This window comes from Podarcis vaucheri (assembly GCF_965113315.1).
Source record: "Podarcis vaucheri genome assembly, chromosome: 17".
NCBI classification, from domain to species: Eukaryota; Metazoa; Chordata; class Lepidosauria; order Squamata; family Lacertidae; genus Podarcis; species Podarcis vaucheri.
This window is the reverse complement of record NC_138755.1, coordinates 34,092,079-34,113,924: the sequence shown is the minus strand read 5'-3', so window position 1 is coordinate 34,113,924 and position 21,846 is coordinate 34,092,079. Positions and strand designations below refer to the sequence as shown.

The window sequence follows — 21,846 nt, the reverse complement described above, 5'->3', positions numbered from 1 at the left end:
AAAGTTTTTTTTGGGCCCCCAAGAGAGTGGGGCCCTGCGCTATACCTGGTTTGACTCATATGTAAATCTGGCACTGGTTTGGAGTGGCAGGGAAGTTTTTTGCAAGGTGTTCTGGGGAAGGAGAAGAGAGAAGAAAGATTGGGATCCATCTTGTAACAGTATATTATCCCTGAACTTGTATTGGACAATACTATTCCATCTGAGAAAGACCAGGGAGGAAGCCTATCTTGGTGGCAAAGCACATGTGCACATAAAGTGTGGCACATTGAACCCCCTGGCCTTTCCAGGTAGACCAGTTTCAAATCCTGGAGAACAGCTGCATATGAATGCAGAAGTTATTGGGCAAAATCAGGTGTGGGAAACCTTTGACCCTCCAGGTCTGCTGAAAATCCCTCCCAACAGTTTCAATAAATCGTTATTAGACTATAAGCCAGTGTTTCCCAGACTTGTGTCTCCTGCTGCTTTTGGACTACAAGACCCAGCATCCCTAGCTAGGCGGATCAGTGGCCAGGAATGATGGGAACTGTAGTTCAAAAACAGCTGGAGGCCCAAGTTTGGAAAACACTGCTATACGCAATAAAAATGTGTTGTTATGAGTTTGTAGGTGCTGCACACCTCTAATCCCTGGATACAGCAAGGGTGAAAAGCTAATCAAGCCAGGTTAGCTTCCTGTTGAGGTGATCACCTGAGTATTACGAGAACAAAGGAAAGGGGAATCTGTGCTAGATGGAAATAAGTGGGGCCCGTACTTCAACTCTTAGTTTGAAGTATGGAGTTGAGTTTTGCTGTGATGTGACCTAGAAACAAGCAGATAAAGAGACTGTCCCAGGTCTCTGCTTACATCAAAGGCTGTGGCTATGCGAGAAACAATACTCTTTCGGGGTGTTGATGTTGTGAAACCCCTCCCTCGTAGGCTTTGATTGTATATATGTCCAAATAAACCATACAGTGGTGCCTTGGTTCTCAAACTTAATCCATTCCGGAAGGCTGCTCCAAAACCAAAGCGTTCCAAAACCAAGGTGCGCTTTCCCATAAAAAGTAATGCAAAACGAATTAATCCGTTCCAGACTTTTAAAAACAACCCCTAAAACACCAATTTAACATGAATTTTACTATCTAACGTGACTATCTATCCATAAAATGAAAGCAATAATCAATGTACTGCACTATAAAATAAATAAGACAGTATTGTAGATGATAAAAATTAAAATTATTTTTTTCTTACCTACACCGATGATAGTCATTGTTTGGATGGAGGGCTTTTATCCATTTCCACAGTCACACAATCAATCAATCAATCAATCAGTAGCTGAACTGGGTTCCACACAGTCACAAAAACAAATTAATCAAAAAAGCCTCAAAAAACAAAAACGCAAAATAAATAGCAAAAACAAAAGCGCCAAACTTAGTCAGTTCCAGAAGTCCATTTGACTTCCGAAATGTTCGAAAACCAAGGCGCAGCCTCTCTGCTTGGTGCAGGTGCCCCAGAAACAATAGCCGACAGCCGCATTGGATGTTCAGCTTCCGAAAAACGTTTGAAAACTGGAACACTTCCGGGTTTTCTGAGTTTGAGAACCAAAGCATTTGAGAACCAAGGCACCACTGTATATCATAGACACTATAGCCTCTGCTGTGCCTCATTCCCAAAAGGAAACACAAACCCTGTATGAGCAGTGGAGGGTTATCCCTTTATGTGTGTGTATCACCCTGAAAGTTTGGCACATCCTTTTCTTGCTCTCACCCAAGGCTCCAGCCCATGGATGTGTTATGACTTTTTGAGGACGTGTGTTCTAATGCCTTGATTATTTTTCTACAGGGAAGCTATATTCCACTGTTTGTTTGTACATCTGGGGACAGATGCCTTGTTCTTTAGTGGAGAGGAAGTGTTATGCGTTAAGAGGGGATAGACTGTATGCCGCCCTTCTAATTCCAGGATCCAGCTGGGATTCAATTGCTCGAATAGACAGGCCAGCATGGTAATGGCCCAATAAACATGGATCTTTAAGGTAACAAAGGAAGTGGTTCTGTGCCAGAAGGTAAATGGGCACAGTTTGTTAGCTGGACACAGTCTGTCTGTTCGTTGGAAAGACTAACAGAGTTTAGTTTTGTGAGCTGGAAACCAGAAGCAGGATGAATCGGGCTGGGCAGCTGAGAGAGAGAGAAACATGCCTGATTTCTTCTGGAATCCATGGCTGTGGGTATGGAATAAATAAGTTCCTCTTGAGGTGTTAATGCTGTGAACCCCTCCAAAGTGTTGGTGTTGACCTTTAAAAACCTAAATGGCCCAGTATACCTGAAGGAGCGTCTCCACCCCCATCGTTCTGCCCGGACGCTGAGGTCCAGCGCCGAGGGCCTTCTGGCGGTTCCCTCATTGCGAGAAGCAAAGCTACAGGGAACCAGGCAGAAGGCCTTCTCGGTAGTGGCGCCCACCCTGTGGAACGCCCTCCCATCGGATGTCAAAGAGATAAATAACTACCTGACATTCAGAAGACATCTTAAGGCAGTTCTGGGAAGTTTTTAATGTGTGACATCTTAGTGTATTTTTGGTCTTTGTGGAAGCTGCCCAGAGTGGCTGGAGAAGCCCAGCCAGACGGGCGGGGTACAAATAAATTATTTATTATTATTATTATTATTATTATTATTATTATTATTATTATTATTGGCTCAGGTTGTAACATAAAGGTTAAGGGACCCCCGACCATTAGGTCCAGTCGTGGACGACTCGGGGGTTGCGGCGCTCATCTCGCGTTATTGGCCGAGGGAGCCAGTGTACAGCTTTCGGGTCATGTGGCCAGCATGACTAAGCCGCTTCTGGCGAACCAGAGCAGCGCATGGAAACGCCGTTTACCTTCCCGCCGGAGCGGTACCTATTTATCTACTTGCACTTTGTGCTTTTGAACTGCTAGGTTGGCAGCAGCAGGGACCGAGCAACGGGAGCTCAACCCGTCACGGGTATTCGAACTGCCGACCTTCTGATCAGCAAGTCCTAGCCTCTGTGGTTTAACCCACAGCACCAAGTTGTATATATGTGCAAATAAACCATATATCGTACAAACACCGGGTTCCACTGTGCCTTATTCCAAAGGAGATACGAGCCCTGGATTAAGCTCCTGGTATCTCCCACTGCTCAGAGATCAGAGTGGTGTGCAACATATGGAACCATTGCAGAACTGCCTACCCCACCTATAAACAGGGAAGAGTTAAAACACATGCGCCAGTCAAATGAAGATGACCACCCAAGTTACTTAACCTTGGCCACTGAAAGCCAGCTCAGACCGGAAAGTTTTACAGTTCATCTAAAAGTTTCACAGTTCCTCTAAAAAACGCCATGATTACAATGAGTCCATGCTGGCAAATTCCTGACTCCACCCACATCTCCTTTCCTTCTGCTAGCAGGCATCATAAACTCTCATTTTCTGTGACACTCCCAACTTTCTCAATACACAATGCCTGGTTTTTTGTTTTTTGTTTATTTAAAAAGTACTGCTTTGATTAGGTTATCAAGATAAAAGTGATCTGTTCACCAGAGCATTAAATCACGTAGCGATGGATTATTTAAAGTATCTCGGTTCATTAGGCATGCATTACCTTTGACATTTGGCAAGACTGAATTGTGGCCAGGTGGCGTCCCTTTGCAAAATGGCAAAGGATCTGGGTACCTGCCCAGCCAAAAAGTAAAAGGGTGGTGCAAGGGACATTTTGCGCTAGCAAAAGGAGTTGGATATATGCACATTGGTATCTTTTGGGCTGAGAACATTTAGTGAAGATTAAAATGGAGAGGCCTGGAAGAACTATGAGCTTCAAGTTGTTGGTAGGAGCCAAGTCCTGTGACACGAGGCCACATAAACTAACCTCAAGCCAGGTCCATTTATATTCAAGAAGGTATGAAGTTGCCATAGGCCACATGTGGCAAACTACAACCCCCCCCCCCATCTTCTGCAGCCAACATGGTCAATGATTAGGGATAATGGGAGCTGTAGTCCTAAACGAATACAGGTTAGATTCCCAGTCTGATTGGTGGCAGCTTTTCAGAAGCCAAGGGAGTCTTTTCTAGCCTCACAACATGGGAGAGGTTGTAGCTCAGAATGAGAAAGAGAGACAGAGAGCACATGTTTTTGCACATTGTTGTTGTTTAGTCGTTTAGTCGTGACCGACTCTTTGTGACCCCATGGACCAGAGCACGCCAGGCACTCCTGTCTTCCACTGCCTCCCGCAGTTTGGTCAAACTCATGCTGGTAGCTTCGAGAACACTGTCCCACCATCTCATCCTCTGTCGTCCCCTTCTCCTTGTGCCCTCCATCTTTCCCAGCATCAGGGTCTTTTCCAGGGAGTCTTCTCTTCTCATGAGGTGGCCAAAGTGTTGGAGTCTCAGCTTCAGGATCTGTCCTTCCAGTGAGCACTCAGGGCTGATTTCCTTCAGAATGGATACGTTTGATCAGCCTTCTTTATGGTCCAGATCTCACTTCCATACATCACTACTGGGAAAACCATAGCTTTTACTATACGGACCTTTTTTGCACATAGGTGGTCCAAATTTCAGCCCTTAAATCTTAAAAGGAGCTCACGTAGCAGGAATGAGAAAGACCCCCGAGTCAGAAGGGACAATACTAGGCTTAGGGCAAGTATGGGGAAGCTTTGACTCTTCAGATGCTCCCAATCAGCATGGCCAATAGTGAGGGATGAGGGGAGTTGTAGTTCAGCAATAGCTGGGGAGCCACAGGTTCCCCACTTCTGGCTCAGGGACTAGCAGTGTGGCTTCATATATATATCTTTATACTGGAGATACCAGAGATATTATGCACACACCTGCAAGCTACGATTTGTCCCACACCCGCTGGAATCTGGATTTGAACCCATACCCCAAGGTAAGGCAGAAACCAAGGGCAATTATCATAATTAAATCACTGTGCCACACATATGGAGCCTAGAACTGGCATCCGTTAATTACTATGGCTTGGGGATCCACCAGAGAAACAAGGAATAATTTACCACCTGATCCAAAATAACTGACCTTTGAGCAAGCAGTCCTGCCAGAGGGCCAATGACCCTGCTATGATTTGTTTTTAATGAACAGTTTGTACCTGCTGCAACACCTGAAACCATTGTCCGTCATGCCAGGGAACATCACAGGATTATAGACCATTTGCCAGGTGAGCAGATGGAAATAAGACGCAGCGATGCAGAGAGACGACCTTCTAGAAATGATGCAATTAAACAGATGCTTAATGTCAGAGGGTGTTGCTGCAACCGTTGCGTGCGATGCATATATAAAGAAATGGAATTGATGCAGAGAGCTAGAGAAACTCCTGCTCCCCTTCAAGATGGCCAGGATTCTGTTCCTAGCATCTTTCCTGCTCTTAATTGCAGGTAAGTCCGTAGAATTAGTGGCACTTTGGGGACCAGAGGGCTGGTTCATGCAGACCTTGTTCAGCACTTGAAGGTAACACATGTAGCTGGCACATTCTTGATTAGTGGCAAGTGATGGTTAACATGTATGAAAGGGCTATCACAGGTCAAAGACCACTGGTCAAAAATCTGTATCTCACCTCAGTCACAAGGCTTTTAAGTGGAGGAGATTTATAGATTCAGCAGATAATTTTCAAGGGATATGGCAATCACAGGTAGAACACATGGGTATGCACGTGGTTGGCGCTGTGGTCTAAACCACTGAGCCTCTTGGGCTTGCTGATCAGAAGGTCGGCAGTTCAAATCCACACGAAGGGGTGAGCTGCTGTTGCTCTATCCCAGTTTCTGCCAACCTAGCCGTTTGAAAGCATACCAGTGCAAGTAGATAAATAGGTACTGCTGTGGCGGGAAGGTAAACGGCATTTCCGTGCACTCTGGTTTCTGTCATGGTGTTCCGTTGCACCAGAAGCAGTTTAGTCATGCTGGCCACATGACCTGGAAAGCTGTCTGTGGACAAATGCCAGCTCCCTCGACCTGAAAGCAAGATGAGTGCCGCAACCCCATAGTCGCCTTTGACTGGCCTTAACCATCCAGGGGTCCTTTACCTTTTTTTACACTAATGTATGTGCAAGGAAGGGGGTGCCAAACTGGGTCCCTGACCCGGATGAAGTAAAGCCTAGTTTCACCCTTGCCTAATTATCCTTTTATCTTTGAACTAAGCATGCCACTCAGTGAGAAGGCTTTATTCTTTTTTAAAAAACAAAAATACATTCTGCATCTGGTAGGGCAGGGAAGTAAGAATGACAGCTGCCACCCCGTCTCCCCTAAATTGAGCAGCTGCGTCAATATACAATGACTACATCCAGGCCAGCACAGGAACAGCAGTGGTGAAGTAAGATGCTATTTATTTCTTTATTTTGCAGGTGTATATCCTGACTTGCTACCAGAGGATAAGAAAGAAGACCTGGGAGGAGGTAATAAGAAATTCTACAATTTACACACAGGGACAGGGACAGGGACACACACACACACACACACACACACACACACAGAGAGAGAGAGAGAGAGAGAGAGAGAGTCCGCTTACTCCCCTGGCCGATGGATGTGACCAGGAATCTCCCCTTTGAGCTCCATAGGCCCAGGTCAGCTGGCAACTGAAGCAGCTTATTAGTTGGAAGCAGGGTAGAGAGGGGAAACAACCTCCTTTCGGCTGATAGAAGGTGATAAAAAAGGGAAGAATATTGTGCTGTTCCAATAAGGTGGATGACTTAAAAAACCCCCCAAACAAACCAATTTTAATGATGTTGTCAGCATGATTACCAAAAACAAACAGCAATTGGGGGGGGGGGGAGAGAGAAACAAAAAATCTTTGCACAAAGCTTGTGGAGAGGTTATAGGACCTTGCATCAAGAGATCATTACCCCACACATTCCAGTGTTTTCCCCTTGTTGCAATAAATCCAAATTTGGGAGGATTTTTAAAAATTCTTTTGGATACCTAGATTTTTGGTTCTTAAAATTCTGCATATGATTTAATTGTCTCCCACTGATAATACTTCTTTGGCAGTGTTCAGGCTGCTTTAAATGCAATTTTACTTTTTAGCAGAGGAAGCAGGTAAGCAAAGATGGGAGCCGTGGGCTCAAGACCGCCCCTCCCCCCCAAAAAATATGGATGCTGGAGCAACACTTTCTCCTGCCCATATGCCCATAGCTAGATGTACCTCAAAATCAAACTGGCTAGTACATACGTGAAATTTCGGAATTAGGCTGAGCTACACTCTTGACTAGATGACTCTCAGGGTTCCTTCCAACTCTACCCATTTATGACTCTGATTGCACTGGAAAAATCTGAGGAGCTTTTACCCTCCTCGATGGGTAACGTGGCATTGCTTCTGGGAGATCTGGATCAGGGCCCTCTTTGGGACGGACTTCTGTACCCACCTCTTGCTGAGAATGCTCAAAAGTTTCCCACATTGCATCCCAGATACTAGATGCTCCTACCATCTCCTTAGAGAAAGCATGGAGGACAAAACATTTCAATGCAGATCTTAAATGCTTTATTGCCGTACAAGATTGTGGCTTCTGTTCTAGTTAACAAGTCAAGTGCTCCATGGATGAGAGAGAGAGGGGGGGAAAAGAGAGGCTGTGACTCTACCGGTGAAATTGGGTAGCTGTGAATTGGGTTCTCAATGCTGCTCAGAAAGGGACTCAAGGTCAGTGGCAAGAATTAGACACAGGTGGAAGTCGCCAGCTAACAGAGGTTGCGGTTATACCTGAGCATGCGCCACAGGCAAAGACTCTCGTCTGTGAAACCCTCCTCGACACCCGCTCCACTCAGTACGTCTCCTGGGAGGAAAGGGGACTTGGGCATGGAGAGTGGCAGCCAGAGGTACCGTTGGGCCAGGGCGCTCAAGCTGGGGAGCTGCTCAGATTGCGCCTCCCACCACTGAGACAGGGAGACATTTGCAGGAGCCGCCTGCGCCAGTTGTTGGTAGCGGAACCACTCCACCTCTGCCACCTCTGCCAGCCCAGGGATGGCCTGCTCCTGCTGCAGCTGGCTCCAGCCCACAGCGCCCACCTGCTTGGGATCAAGGGCCCGCATGGCCTTCAATGTGGGCACTGCAGGGTGAGAGCTGAGCACGTGCTCCAGGCGGGTGAGGCTACAAGCCAGGACCTCGCGGAACTGCGATGCCAGACGAGGCGGGCACAGGGCCAGCTGCCTCCTGGTGTTTGGCCCAAACCCCGTGTCCAGGTGGTAGGAGAAGGCAATGCGCAAGGCCTCCAGCTCGCCATAGGCCCGGTGCGCTAATGGCTCCCCCAACTTGTGCAGGAACTGCGCCGTGCTCAGGAGGACTGCCCCGTGCTCCGCTGCAAAGGTGGCCTCCGCCACCAACTCCTCGCTGCCTGACCCAAGGAGTGCCTGTAGTTTCGCCATGGCGGCACCCTCTTCTTCATCAGCTGCCACAAACTCCATCAGGATGGGGAGATGTTCTGCGATGATGGCGGCCTTCTCCAGCCAAGCCTCTGGCCCAGTCCACCTACTGGGAACGGGCAGGGAGAGTGCCAGGCCGCGCTCTCTCAGAAACAGCTCGTAACGGTGGCGCAGGGCAGCTTGCCGCCCGAACGTATCCTCCAGGAGGTGCAGCACAGAAACCAGCCTTTCCAACTTATCTGGCCACAGCTCCATCATGAGCTCTAGCTGGTGCACCAGGCAGGGGATGTGAAGGGCAGTGGGCAACACCGTGCCCAGAATCCCGTTGGCAGCAAAGGCTTGGATCATGTGGGCATTCCCAGAAGTGACCACAGCCAGCACCCTGTGGGACAAGACGTGCCCTTCGCTCAAAACACCCGTGACGGCCCGGGCCACCGAATGGTGGCTCATCTGCTCCAAGAACTCCACGCCCAGGAGCAGCGGAGACTGCCCAGGCCTGTCGAGAGGCAGGACGGAGATGCCAAGGATGGCCCGCCCGTCCCCTGTCGTCGCCTCATGAAGGAAGACAAAAGTATCGCGGCGGTGGAGAACCTGCCGGAGACCGGACTTGTGGCGCCGCCGCAAGGCCGGGAGAACACTGCGGTGGAGCTGGGCCACGGATGGGAGCGAGCGCCTCACGCCCAGCGGACGCGTGATGAGAGCCTCGAAGAAGCCTGCCTCCGAAAGCGGGATGCCCGTGTGGGCCAAGGCCTGCACCAGAGAGAGCAGGATTGGGTCTGGTTCGGGGACGGATTCCGAGCGGCGGCACCAAGCTTGTCCCTCAGAGCGGAGGGATGAGGCCGAGGCCTGTTTGCGAATCTGGGGGCCTCTGGTGGAACCGGCATCCGAGCGGCGGCGGCTGGGAGGACCGTGGGCCGGCGACGACTCCTCAGAGTTCAGGGAGGAACGCAGGCCAGAGGCCTGGGTGGGCTTCCTCAACGGAGTTGCCATGGCTCAGCTGTGGAAGAAGGTGGACAGGGTGTCAAGAGAGGGAAAAGACGTTTGTTGTACCTGCAGCAAAACTCTAACATTGGGCAGAGACACACCATACACATCACTTCCCTCAAAGAATATTGGGAACAGGGGGGCCAACTTGGACAAAATATTGAGGAGCCCCCCAAGACATGGCACACAAACATCATTTGAATTGCAGTGTCCAACTTTGGGTGCCCCCTCCGGGCCCCAAATATTTTATAGGGGGGCAAAGGAATCTTGGCCCCTAGGATAGGGTTACCAGACATCCCTGGTTCCCGGGGACAGTCCCTGGATTTGCAAATCTGTCCCCAGCCATTTTTCCTGTGCCACGGCAGCGAGCAGCTCCTGAAGCCAGCCAGAGCCAACTGCACTACCAGGCAGGCCCCTCCTGTGCAATGGCCGCCCGCCCGTGATTCCTGAGCCCCCCCTGATCTGTCAAAACAAAGGGGGAAGAAGATCGGGGAAGGCTTGGGAGTCATGGACGGGCTGTTGCACAGTTTTTAAAAAAGCTCTGCGCATTTATGTTTCACAGGGTGCGAAAGAAGGGCTTTGCACCTTTATACAATATGAATGTGTGCTTGGGCCCAGGGTCTTTTGCCTCACCACCCCCACTACTGACTCCCTGTTGCTACTCAGATTAAAAAAAAAAAAAAAAAAGGTCCCCGGATTCATTGAAAAAAAAATCTGGTAACCATGTGTTATTTTAAAGACATATTCTTGAAGGAGGAGTGGATGGGAAAAGTGGCCAACCTTCCAATCAGAGACATTGGTGGCTCTTTGCTTAGTCCACAAGTATCTAAGAAACAGGACTGGACCAGGCTAGGAAAACATTTGGGAGATATGGAAATTATGAGTTCTCTTGCTTCCCTTTCACCAGATGTTTCCTAGTACACTGTGCAATTAGACAACTCTTCGCCTACATGGAGATTACAGACAAGAACCTTGCCTTGCTAAATGGAAGGAAAGAATTGTGGCATGCCAGGGTTTTTAAATTAATGGTAGACAAGACAGACAGTGGGTTGAGTTTCTGCTATGCTTGATCATTTGCAGAGTAGAGCCATGGAAGTTTTTTTTTTTTAAAAAAAGTGTCCCCGGATTCATTGGGGGAAAAATCTGGTAACCATATCCTAGGGGTTGGCTCCAGTGCCTGGGAACTGGAGTTTAAGGGTGCTGGGAAGTGCAGTTCTGTGAGGGGGTGGGGAAGCAAGGATTCTTCTAGGGAAATTGTGTATTTTCAAAGTTTGTTAAATTTTTAACGGTAAGAACCACCAGCATCGTATTTTCAAAATAGGAGCTGTAGAACACCCAAACTGGACAATAACTATGTTGGTTCCAAGACAGTATAACAAGTCATGTGCTTTCAATGTGCGTTGAATGTGCTTATGTTGTGGCTCTGCCCACTGCTTGTGGTTGCAGGACCCCCCCAAACCCATTTTCACCCAGTCAAGAAATAGCAGCAACAACATACCAACACACTAAATTTCACAGCTCAGCTGCCAACACACCCAGGTCTCCCCAGCCCATCCCTGAAGATGTGGTGCTGCATAGCACAACCGTTTACAGTGTGCAAATCTTTGCCTTAACACATTTCATCTCTATCAGGAAAAACATTGGCTGCTACACTTCTGAACAGCAGCAAGCATTTAACAGCAACAAACCAGGAACCCGGAGTCTCTGAAACAGTTTTCTTCCCCATGTAGGGTTGCCATTTTGTTAAAAGGGTAGGAAAGCTTCTAGCTTTTAGCAGCTAGGGCGCAGCAGGTGGAGGTTTTCTAAGTTTGCTGTAGTGGGAAGTGTTTCTCCTGCTTATTTCTGCTGGGTCCTACAGGAGCGGGAGGCACAGAACAACTGTCCATTAATAGGCAAATGTTTGTTCATTGTGCAGGCTTTTTACTTTTACATCCACACTGGCCCTAGGCCACAGCATACATTGAAAGCCCTCTTATACCTCTTTAAATAGTCCTGGCTTTCCCCAGAGAATTCTAGGAGCTGTAGTTTATTAAGGGTGCTGGGAATGGTAGCTCTGCATGTGGGCTAGGGATCAGTTCTCTCAGCACCCTTAAACTACAGTTCCCAAGATTCTTTGGCAGAGGGACAGGCCAGAACTGTTTTTTATAAAGTGGAGAGGGCTTTAAGAGTTTGGTGCAGATGTGAGGGTCTTTCACCACATCCTCAAGTCTACCCAGTTCATCTACTTCATGCTACCCAACAGCCCTACCAGAGAAAGCCATTTATGCATTAAAACCATTCTCTCATGGCACATTATGCCACCTACACGTCACCCACCAACCCCAGACTCGCTTAACTGTACAACACAGCTCCAAACCAAAGGCAAGGCTGTAGAGAAACAAGCATCTACCTTTCTCTCTCCCTACTGGTAAAGCCTATTTAGTGTTTCGCAACTTTCTGACTAGTTGCAGGACCTTAGCCAGACCTAGCAGAGTAAACGCAGAATCCACGGAAGCAATTGGCGACTAGGCTGCAGACAGGATAGACAAAGCAGGAACCAGGAACTTGTAGTTAGGTGTTTATTATATACAGTGGACTATTTACAGGAACAGAACACAGATCTTTAGCTAGGTCTCTCTGACACGACTCACAACTCCTACACTGACACACAGAACCCTGAACTCTGAACTAACACATTCCAGTTGGTAGGCCATTAATTATCACTCCCTTGAGAGACCTTGATCAATCAGGGAGCTGTCTCCATGTCTCTGTTATCACCAGGCAGACTTACTCTTTCAGATTGCCTTCTGGCTGTCTGCCAAACTTTAACTGACTCTGTGTGAGTAGCTACACATACACAGTTTCCCAACACTCCCTTCACAAACCAAGCCCAGAACCTTTATTCCTCATCTACAGTAAACACAGGAAAGCACATAGTTCCCAGGTAGCTACCTACCCACTCCTCCTGTACAACAGCATCCAAGTGAATCTCCCTGAGATCCGCCCTTGCTGCCTGCCTCTTTTATGACCCCAGCTATGTTTGGCTCCGCCCATCCACTTAGGACTCACCTGTTCCACCTGGGAATGAGGCAGGGCTTTACCTGATCAGCCAAAACAGGCACAGGCAGTGGTGTTGCTAGACTTGTGTGACACACACAAGTGTATTAAAGAGAAAGGAGGCACTAGTAGTTGTTGTGTTGGGGAGTAGCCAGAGATTAATTTCTGCTTCATTCATTCTATAAACCATAACGCCAAAATTGTGCTGATTTTTTTGGGTGCCCCCCCCCAGCGGGCAGTGCTGCATCTGACAAGCTGATCTCTGGAGGGTGTTCAGAAAGAGTGTGTGTTTGTGTGTCATTCCTGGAAAGTGTGCATAGGGATTGCTTAGTGTTTTTTTCCTGGGGGGAGGAATGCAGGGGTATGCATACTCCTAAACATTTTGTGAATCTAAGTTTGGCCTCATTGAGGGGCAGTGTTTCAATATGAGTAGGAAAATGAGAGTACCCCTAAACATATATTTTTTTTAAAGAAAAAAAGCACTGGGATTACTAACTTCTTTTGGGAAGAGGGTGTGCACCTTTAACAGTAGAAATTTAACAGGTGAAGCATTTCCTGGTATCAAGGTACAGTACAATCATAGGAAAAGCTTTACTGGTGGAAGCTAATCAGGTAGTTGACTTGCCAGGGGAAAACAAAACAAAACTGGAAGCCTTATGCGTGGCTAGGAAGGCATTTAGAGTAGAAAACTTTTTTTAAAAATTCAGGGAGACAAGCATTTTAACAGCTGCACCAAATGTAGACAAGTTACCATCAGTGCATCTCTATACTGGAGAAAACATCACCTGTTGATTTATGCGTCTTTTGCAGCTGTTAACAGGCACACAGCCACTGCTTCTTAAAAAGAAAAGGTGGCCGTTCTCACTGAGAGATAAAATACCACATTTATTTTACTTTAAGGTGACAACAATGTTTAGAAGCCAAACCAAGCTGGGCTTTCTCTAGTTCCTTGGGATGCTGTGGGAGAATTGAGATTTTTCTGCCATTGAGTATCTCCCTGGTTTGACTTAAATGTTTATTTCACTAATCATTTCCCTCTTTGTTGGGAAGATAGGGGCTGTGACAGTGGGACCAAGGCTCTCTGTCAGGAAATTCTCAGTTCCATCACCAAACCACAATGCCCAGGATACGAAGCCATGGCAATTAAACTAATACTAAGACTAGATTGTAGCCCATCAAATGTTAGGTTTTTAGCTATTCCACAGTGCTTATTATTGGAACCCTATTTCTAAGCAACTTCTCTCATCTCAATATGTATGGTCTGAAGGCACACTGGTGCCATGACTTTGCTGAAGCTGAGGTCTGGGTCTGATCAGTTCCTGAATGGGTGACTAGAAAAGCACATGTGTACTGTCTTGGGTTCCAATACAGAAAGTTCCATTCCTGATAAGACCTCTTCTCATACCCTCCAATGTTTCTCTGATGAAAATAGGGACGCCCTGTTCAACAACAACAACAATTTTATTATTTATACCCTGTCCATCTGACTGGGTTCCCCCAGCCACTCTGGGCAGCTTCCAACATATATAAAAACGTAATAAAACATTAAAAAAAAACTTCTCTTTACACAGCTGCCTTTAGATGTCTTCTAAAGGTTGTATAGTTACTTATCTGCTTGTCTCATGGGTTGCATAACTCCCATACCCTCCAACATTTCTCCGATGAAAATAGGGTCATCCTAATGCCCACCTAGCAGTTCGAAAGCACCCCTAAGTGCAAGTAGATAAATAGGTACCACTTTATAGCGGGAAGGTAAACGGTGTTTCCGTGTTCTGCGCTGGTGCTGGCTCGCCAGAGCAGCTTCATCACGCTGGCCACGTGACCCGGAAGTGTCTGCGGACAGCGCTGGCTCCCGGCCTCTAGAGTGAGATGAGCGCACAACCCTAGAGTCTGTCAAGACTGGCCCATACGGGCAGGAGGGGTACCTAAGGAAAAACAGGTGGACTGTGGGTTAAACCACAGAGCCTAGGACTTGCCGATCAGAAGGTCGGCGGTTTGAATCCCTGCAACGGGGTGAGCTCCCGTTGCTCGGTCCCAGGTCCTGCCAACCTAGCAGTTCGAAAGCACATCAAAGTGCAAGTAGATAAATAGGTACCACTCCGGCAGGAAGGTAAACGGCGTTTCGGTGTGCTGCTCTGGTTCACCAGAAGTGGCTTAGTCATGCTGGCCACATGACATGGAAGCTGTACGCTGGCTCCCTCGGCCAGTAAAGCGAGATGAGCGCCGCAACCCCAGAGTCGGTCACAACTGGACCTAATGGTCAGGGGTCCCTTTACCTTTACCTTTTAAGGAAAAGCAGGACATTCTGGGATCAAATCAGAAACCAGGACAGCTTATGTAAATCCGGGATCATTCTTGGAAAAGAGAGACAATTGGAGGGTATGTCTTGCTTGCGCCTATCAGAACCACTAACCTAGAACGGCCACCATTGTTCATCTGGATGGTGCAAAAGTGACCTCTCAGTGGCTTAAGAACAGAGTTCCCATTTAGAATGCTACTAATTTACCTCTAAAGGCAATTCACTGTTTCATGACCCTGAAAGGACTATTCCAGATTCATCTGCTTAACCTCATAGAATACCATTTCATGTTTTCCTTTCCTCCAGATGTTGATGAGCCTGCAAGACCCACACCACCTGTAATCGTAGTTACTGGAGTGATAAGCGGTGATTCCACACATTTCTTCTACGTCATGTAACAGCATTGATAAAAGGAATGGGCAGCAGTGAGAAACGGCTTAGACTTAGATCATTCCTGGGTCACAAACCACCATGAGCCTCATTTTTAGTGGTCCAGGGATTGCCTGTAAAAATACAATAAAAACCATACAGCATGTTACAGTTGCTGCAACAGGCAGAAAGACAGGAACCCTGTTATCTCTTTGCAGTGGGGCTGCGGAAGGAACTGAGTGTGGGGAGTTTGAGTGGAAAAACACCCGGAAGCAAAAGTATTAAACAGCCCCTCTCTTGGCCTTTCTCAGCCTCAACTGAAGCTTCCAAGGCTTCTTTTCCTTGTTGTTGTTTTTAAATCGAGAGACTGACTCAAGTAATGCCTAGGTTGGTCCTGACACACAAACTAGACAAGATCTGTGATGGGTGTTCCCATATTTTTCTTCAAATAACAGCTGTGGAGGGTGGGGGAAAGGGGCGTCGTCGTGATGAGGACCCCAGGGCTGGACTGGGTTGGGTTGATTCTTCCTCCCAGGACCATTTTCTCAGTAGAAAAATGGCCTCCCCACTCACCTGCTATCTGTTTTGTTCCTCTAGGTGAGACCACAACGAGAAAAGTTGAGACCACAACGGCAAAGGTTGAGACCACAACGGCAAAGGTTGAGACCACAACTCCAGCATCAACACCTGGTGAGCATCTTTTTGACAGTTTCATTTCATCTCCGCTTTCTATATTACTATACCCAAGGCAGTTTACAAGCTGAAGAAACAACAAAATATACAACAAAGATTGCACACCTTATATTACAGGGGGTGCCCAAACTTTTTTCAAAGAGGGCCAGATTTGATGAAGTGAACATGCGTTGTTTTTTTAGGATTGAGGTTGCTGGGCTTTTTTAAGGATTCTACCACAGGACATATACTGCCATGGGGGCCAGATTAAATCGACCGGCAGGCCAGATTAGGCCCCCAAAACGGACTTTGGACATGCCTGCCTTATAACAATCTGATCCAATACAAAAAAGCCATAATAAAAATATATTTGTAAAACAAACAACTGTTATCAAATAAAGTAATATATTTAGTGATCCGTTGGAATTTAATAGTACACAATTGAAATTAAAGGAACCCCTGACCGTTAGGTCCAGTTGTGGACGATTCTTGGGTTGTGTGCTCATCTCGCTCTATAGGCCAAGGGCGCTGGTGTTTGTCCGCAGACAGCTTCCAGGTCATGTGGCCAGTATGACTAAGCTGCTTCTGGCAAACCAGAGCAGCACAAGGAAACACTGTTTACCTTCCCACCGGAGCGGTACCTATTTATCTACTTGCACTTTGACGTGCTTTTGAACTGCTAGGTTGGCAAGAGCTGGGACTGAACAACGGGAGCTCACCCTGTCGCGGGGATTCGACCCGCCGACCTTCTGATTGGCAAGCCCAAGGCTCAGTGGTTTAGACCACAGTGCCACCTGTGTCCCGTCAATTGAAATTAAATATCAGCAAATAATAATTAAACAGAAATCCACTGTCAACAATAACAATAAACGTTTACTAAACTAGGATCAATAAAAATAACAGCAAGTCACAGTGCATGATTTCACCGCTGCTTGAAAACACCCACCCGCCATTTATATCCTACAAGGGAATGTCCAGGGTTCTCCTCTCCCCATTTTATACTAATGGCATCCCTGGGAGGTGCCGTATTTTTCGCTCCATAAGACGCACCTAGTTTTTAGAGAAGGAAAACAAGAAAAAAAATATTCTGAACGAAACAGTGGATGTATGATTTTTGTGGTTCATGCTGTTGCCAGAGACATGTGATCTGATATTGAATTTGGGGTGACCCAATGCAAAAATCTTGAGGATCCATATGGATCCGTGCTTTGTAACCACATTTTTGCACCATTGCAGCCCCAGGAAACCAGGGACGCGGACTTATAAAAAAATATTGGGGGGGGAGCTCATGAATAATAAATAAGCTCATGAATATGCAAATAAAGTGGCGCCGCCTCCTCGTGAGTGAATAGGGGAGAGCGTGCTGCGCCTATTAATCAGCTCCAAAGGAAATTGGGTGGAGCTTTTGCTCGGGAGGGAGGGCAGGAGGCATGCAGCCCAACCCTGTGCATTTTGGGCTGGGGGAGGGGCGGCGATGGCGCTCTGCTGGAGGGGAGCCGGAGATTATTGGGGGGGGCGGAGCCCCCCCAAACGAATTTTTGAGGGGGCTCGGGCCCCCTCAAGCCCCATGGAGTCGGCGCCTATGCAGGAAACTGTGGATGCTTGATTTTTTTGGTGCAGGCTGTAGCCATGGACATGCTATGTGATCTGATGGTGAACTTGGGGTGAATTTGGGGTGACCTAATGTAAAAATCCTGATGATCCATGGGCTTTTACCTCCCCCCTCCCAGGCAGCCTCTGCTAGTGTCCCTTATCTCTCTCCCGATCCCACCGATCAGTTGCTTCCTTTCAACACTCCCTTCCCTCTTGTTTGACTTAGTGTCTTTTCCTTGGCTGGAGCAGTTTTTTGCTCCTTCTTTTCTTCTAATTTCTCTCCTTATTGCTTTAGTCTTCCTGTTTCCCCCCTTTGCAAGTTTGCTGTCTTTACCTCCCCTTCCCAGGCAGCCTCCTTTATCTCTAGAGTCCCTTATCTCTCTCCCTGATCGACAAACGATCAGCAGCTTTGTTTCAACACCCACGTCCCTCTTTCTTATTTTATTTTTTTATTAAGGATTTTCTTGATTTACAAAAGTGTGTTCAATGTCTCTCTCTCGTATATATATATATTTTCCATGTAACATTTTTACAAGTCAGTTTCATTTGTTGAGACATTGGGAAGAAAAGGGGGGAAAGAGGTGATGGGGGGTGGAGATGAGTGGGGGTGGGGTAGGGTGGTGATGAAGCATGATCTGCTTTTTGCCCCTAGGCAATTCGGCTCCAGGGACCACACATTCACTCCATAAGACGCACAGACATTTCCCCTTACTTTTTAGGAAGAAAAAAGTATGGAGCGAAAAATACGGTAGATTAGGCTGAGAGACAGTGACTGGTCCAAGGTCACCCAGTGTGCCTCATGGCTGAGGGGTGATGTGAACCCTGGCTTCTTATTTCCCAGTCCAATACACTAACCGTTACACTACACAGGTATATTTTACCAGTGTATGATTTTATTTCTCTATAGCATTACTCATGCACCACTCTTTTGGATGAAGTTCACCCAAGGGGGTTCGAAATGACATGAAAACACAGAGAATGCAATTATCTGAAATAACCAAAGCCAACAAAGGCGGCCACTTTCTCAATGATTTACAATGCCAGTTTATAATAATCTGCAGAGGTGAGGTAAAATATTGAGCAGAGTGCTATATTCTGTAACATTTCTCTGTAGAAAAAGACCTCGACTCAGATTTCCAGATAAAGACACCCTGCATCTCTAGAGTTTTCCATCTTTCTGCTTACAGATAGGTAGCCGTGTTGGTCTGCCATAGTCAAAAATAAAAAAATTCCTTCCAGTAGCACCTTAAAGACCAACTAAGTTAGTTCTTGGTATGAGCTTTCGTGTGCATGCACACTTCTTCAGATACACTGAAACAGAAGTTGCCAGATCCTTCTATATAGAGAGAAGGTGGGGAGGGGTATTACTCAGAAGGGTGGTGGGAATGGGAGATTGGCAGGTAGCTGAGATGAGCCTGTTGACGACTCTTAACGACTGCAATAGGTCTTACAGGAAAAGGCAAGGGGTGAGAAGGTGAAAAATGGCTTAGTCATGTATAATGAGATAAGAATCCAATGTCTTTGTTCAGACCAGGTCTCTCCATGGTTTTAAGTTTGGTAATGAGTTGCAATTCAGCAGCTTCTCTTTCCAGTCTATTTCTGAAATTCCTTTGTAGTAAAACAGCTACTTTGAGATCTTGTATAGAATGTCCTGTAAGACCTATTGCAGTCGTTAAGAGTCTTTCTGCTTGTTATTGTTGTTTTAATAAACAAAACATTCTTTTATTTCTTCATCCCAATACACACCTTTATCTAGCACCTTCCTCTGAATGGCTTGCCTCTTTCCAAGCTTTGTTGCCTAGCACATAGAAGAAAGATCTTGAGATATGGCTCAGCCATTAGCTCGCCATGAGAAAACACCAGCCATCTTTCTTAAGCCATTAGCTGTGCATCTTCTTAACAAAAGGAATGGCCTTCCAGTTGTTAACACACATATATTTGTTGAACAGGGTGTATCACCCAGGGAGGGAAGCCGGGATCGTGTCCAAACCCAAATTTCCGGCCCCGTCACCATGGGCACCATGACCACGGCCCACGTCCGAAAGGAAAGGGATTCAAGAAGCCAAAGCATGATTCCTCATCTTCTGAGGAATCGGTCCTCTCAGAACGGAAACCCAAGTTCCATTCGTCTTCTGAGGAGTCTGGCTCCTCAGAACGAAGGCAGAAAAGCGGTGGTCACCATCACCATGGAAAGAAGGGACATCGGAATCTCTGCAAGACTCCACCATGTGGGGAAGATGGAGACTGCCCAGATGATCTGAAGTGTTGCCATATTTCCCGCTGTGGGAGGAGGTGTGTGAGACCCGTACCCATGCTGCAAGGAAACAACCTTGGGGAATAAGTGTCTTAAACTCTGATGCTTGTTCCAAAGCCCCATCTTTGGTAAGTAGCGTCCTGCACTGCTCTGCACCAGGTCCATGTCCACCATGTCAAAACTGGCAGCCATGTTGTGCCTAACCTGCTGAAAATAATATCTATTAATACTCTGATATTGTGGCACAGCGGTATACCTTGGTTCTCAAACTAAATCCTTTCCTGAAGTCCATTCCAAAACCAAAGCATTCCAAAACCAAAGCGCGCTTTCCCATAGAAAGTAATGCAAAACGGATCAATCCGTTCCAGACTTTTAAAAACAACCCCCAAAACACCAATTTAACATGAGTTTTATTATCTAACGAGGCCATCGATCCATAAAATGAAAGCAATAATCAATGTAAAGGTAAAGGTACCCCTGCCCGTACAGGCCAGTCGTGTCCGACTTTAGGATTGTGCGCCCATCTCACTTAAGAGGCCGGGGGCCAGCGCTGTCCGGAGACACTTCCGGGTCACGTGGCCAGCGTGAAGAAGCTGTTCTGGCGAGCCGGCACCAGCGCAGCACACAGAATCGCCGTTTACCTTCCCGCTATAAAGCGGTACCTATTTATCTACTTTCACTTTGACGTGCTTTCGAACTGCTAGGTTGGCAAGCGCTGGGACCGAACAACGGGAGCACACCCCGCCGCGGGGATTCGAACCGCCAACCATGTGATCGGCAAGCCCTAGGCACTGAGGTTTTACCCACAGCACCACCCGCGTCCCTAATAATCAATGTACTGTACCATAAAATAAATAAGACATTTGTAGATGATAAAAATCAAAAATAATTTTTTTTCTTACCTGCACTGTTGATAGTCATTGTTTGGATGGGGGGCTTTTATCCATTTCTGCAGTCACACAATCAATCAATCAATCAATCAATCAGTAGCTGGACTGGGTTCCACACTGTAGTGGTTGGGAGTTACTCGTGCGTAATCCTGCCCCGTTTGAGCATCGGATTGCCTGGTTAAACCCTCCAGGCTGCACAGCCCATCTCAGCGTGGCTGCCCTTAGTCACTCGTAGAATCTGTCTGTGGGCGTTTCTTAAAGCGCTGCCAACATAAGAGTTGTTTGACGCCCAATCGTCTCCGCCTCTCACTGCGCGGGAGTCTCCTGCGCAGGGTGGGCGTGGGCAGCGGGTGCTTGGGCTCTCCTCACTAACTTCCAACAAAGAGTCCTGGAGCCCCTGCACCTCCCTGTCCCGTTGCTCTCCTGGATCCCTGGTGTTACACTCATTCTCTTCCCCTTCTTCCCAGCTGAGTCTCCCCTTAGCGCTGGGACCGTCTCCTGCAGAATCAGAGACCCTCTCCTTCTCCCGTGTCTCTGATGTCAGTTCCCTGACACAAATTAACCGAAAAAGCTACAAAAACAAAAATGCAAAATAAATAGCAAAAACAAAAGCGCCAAACTTAATCCATTCCGGAAGTCCATTTGACTTCCAAAATGTTCAAAAACCAAGGCACAGCTTCTGATTGGTGCAGGGGCCCCCAGAAACAATAGCCGACAGCCACATCGGATGTTCGGCTTCCGAAAAATGTTCAAAAACCGGAACACTTCCGGGTTTTCAGCGTTTGGGAACCAAGGCGTTTGAGTAGCAAGGTACCACTGTATTCTGCATTCCCCCACCTACCCTTCCTGAAACAGTGGAGTGGGAGGTGGGAAGTGTGTTTTGACCATTTGGGCATATAAGCAGTATAGAAGTTAATGATAATTCTAGTTTTGTTGACGAAAAGGTGGGAGACCAGCTTTTGCACGGCTTGCGTCTCCTGCTTGGCCCAGAGAGAGGCTCCATTCTCCAAGAACTTGCTTGCTAGCTCTTTGAACACCAGGTGGAGCCCCCAACCCCACTTAAACAGCCTGTTTATTTTCTCCCCCCGCAGAACTCGAATAGACGTCACAGCAGGACTAAACCACAAGTGGGACCGGCTGAATAAATTCTGCGCCCTTTCAGGTTTAATTGGTTTCCTCAAAAAGCAAAACAAAAAGCAAAAAAACTAACCAGATTAAAAAAGAAGCATTAGCAACTGATTTTCAAGCCGTGTATGCTCATCTTTTGTGCCCATTGAATTCATTTGATATTTGCGTGAAAGCTCAGGCCCTCAGGGGACCTTGATGATGATGATAATAATAATAATAATAATAATAATAATAATAATAATAATAATAATTTATTATTTGTACCCCCGCCCATCTGGCTGGGT

At 47.1% G+C, this 21,846-nt stretch overlaps 1 protein-coding gene across 2 annotated transcripts; it reads left to right on the top strand.

Moving 5' to 3' along the window:
- The first annotated feature begins 5,251 nt into the window (after nucleotides 1-5,251).
- LOC309522042 (uncharacterized protein) lies at nucleotides 5,252-21,630 on the top strand. 2 transcript variants are annotated; one of them, XM_082205253.1, is made up of 6 exons: nucleotides 5,252-5,367; nucleotides 6,330-6,380; nucleotides 14,963-15,022; nucleotides 15,623-15,715; nucleotides 19,240-19,672; nucleotides 21,526-21,630. In XM_082205253.1, the coding sequence occupies exons 1-5, from the start codon at nucleotides 5,322-5,324 to the stop codon at nucleotides 19,629-19,631; spliced, it is 642 nt and encodes a 213-aa protein (XP_082061379.1). In that variant the 5' UTR covers nucleotides 5,252-5,321; the 3' UTR covers nucleotides 19,632-19,672; nucleotides 21,526-21,630. The 2 variants fall into 2 exon arrangements, with proteins under 2 accessions (XP_082061379.1, XP_082061380.1); XM_082205254.1 differs by lacking the exon at nucleotides 14,963-15,022.
- Nucleotides 21,631-21,846: the final 216 nt, after the last annotated feature.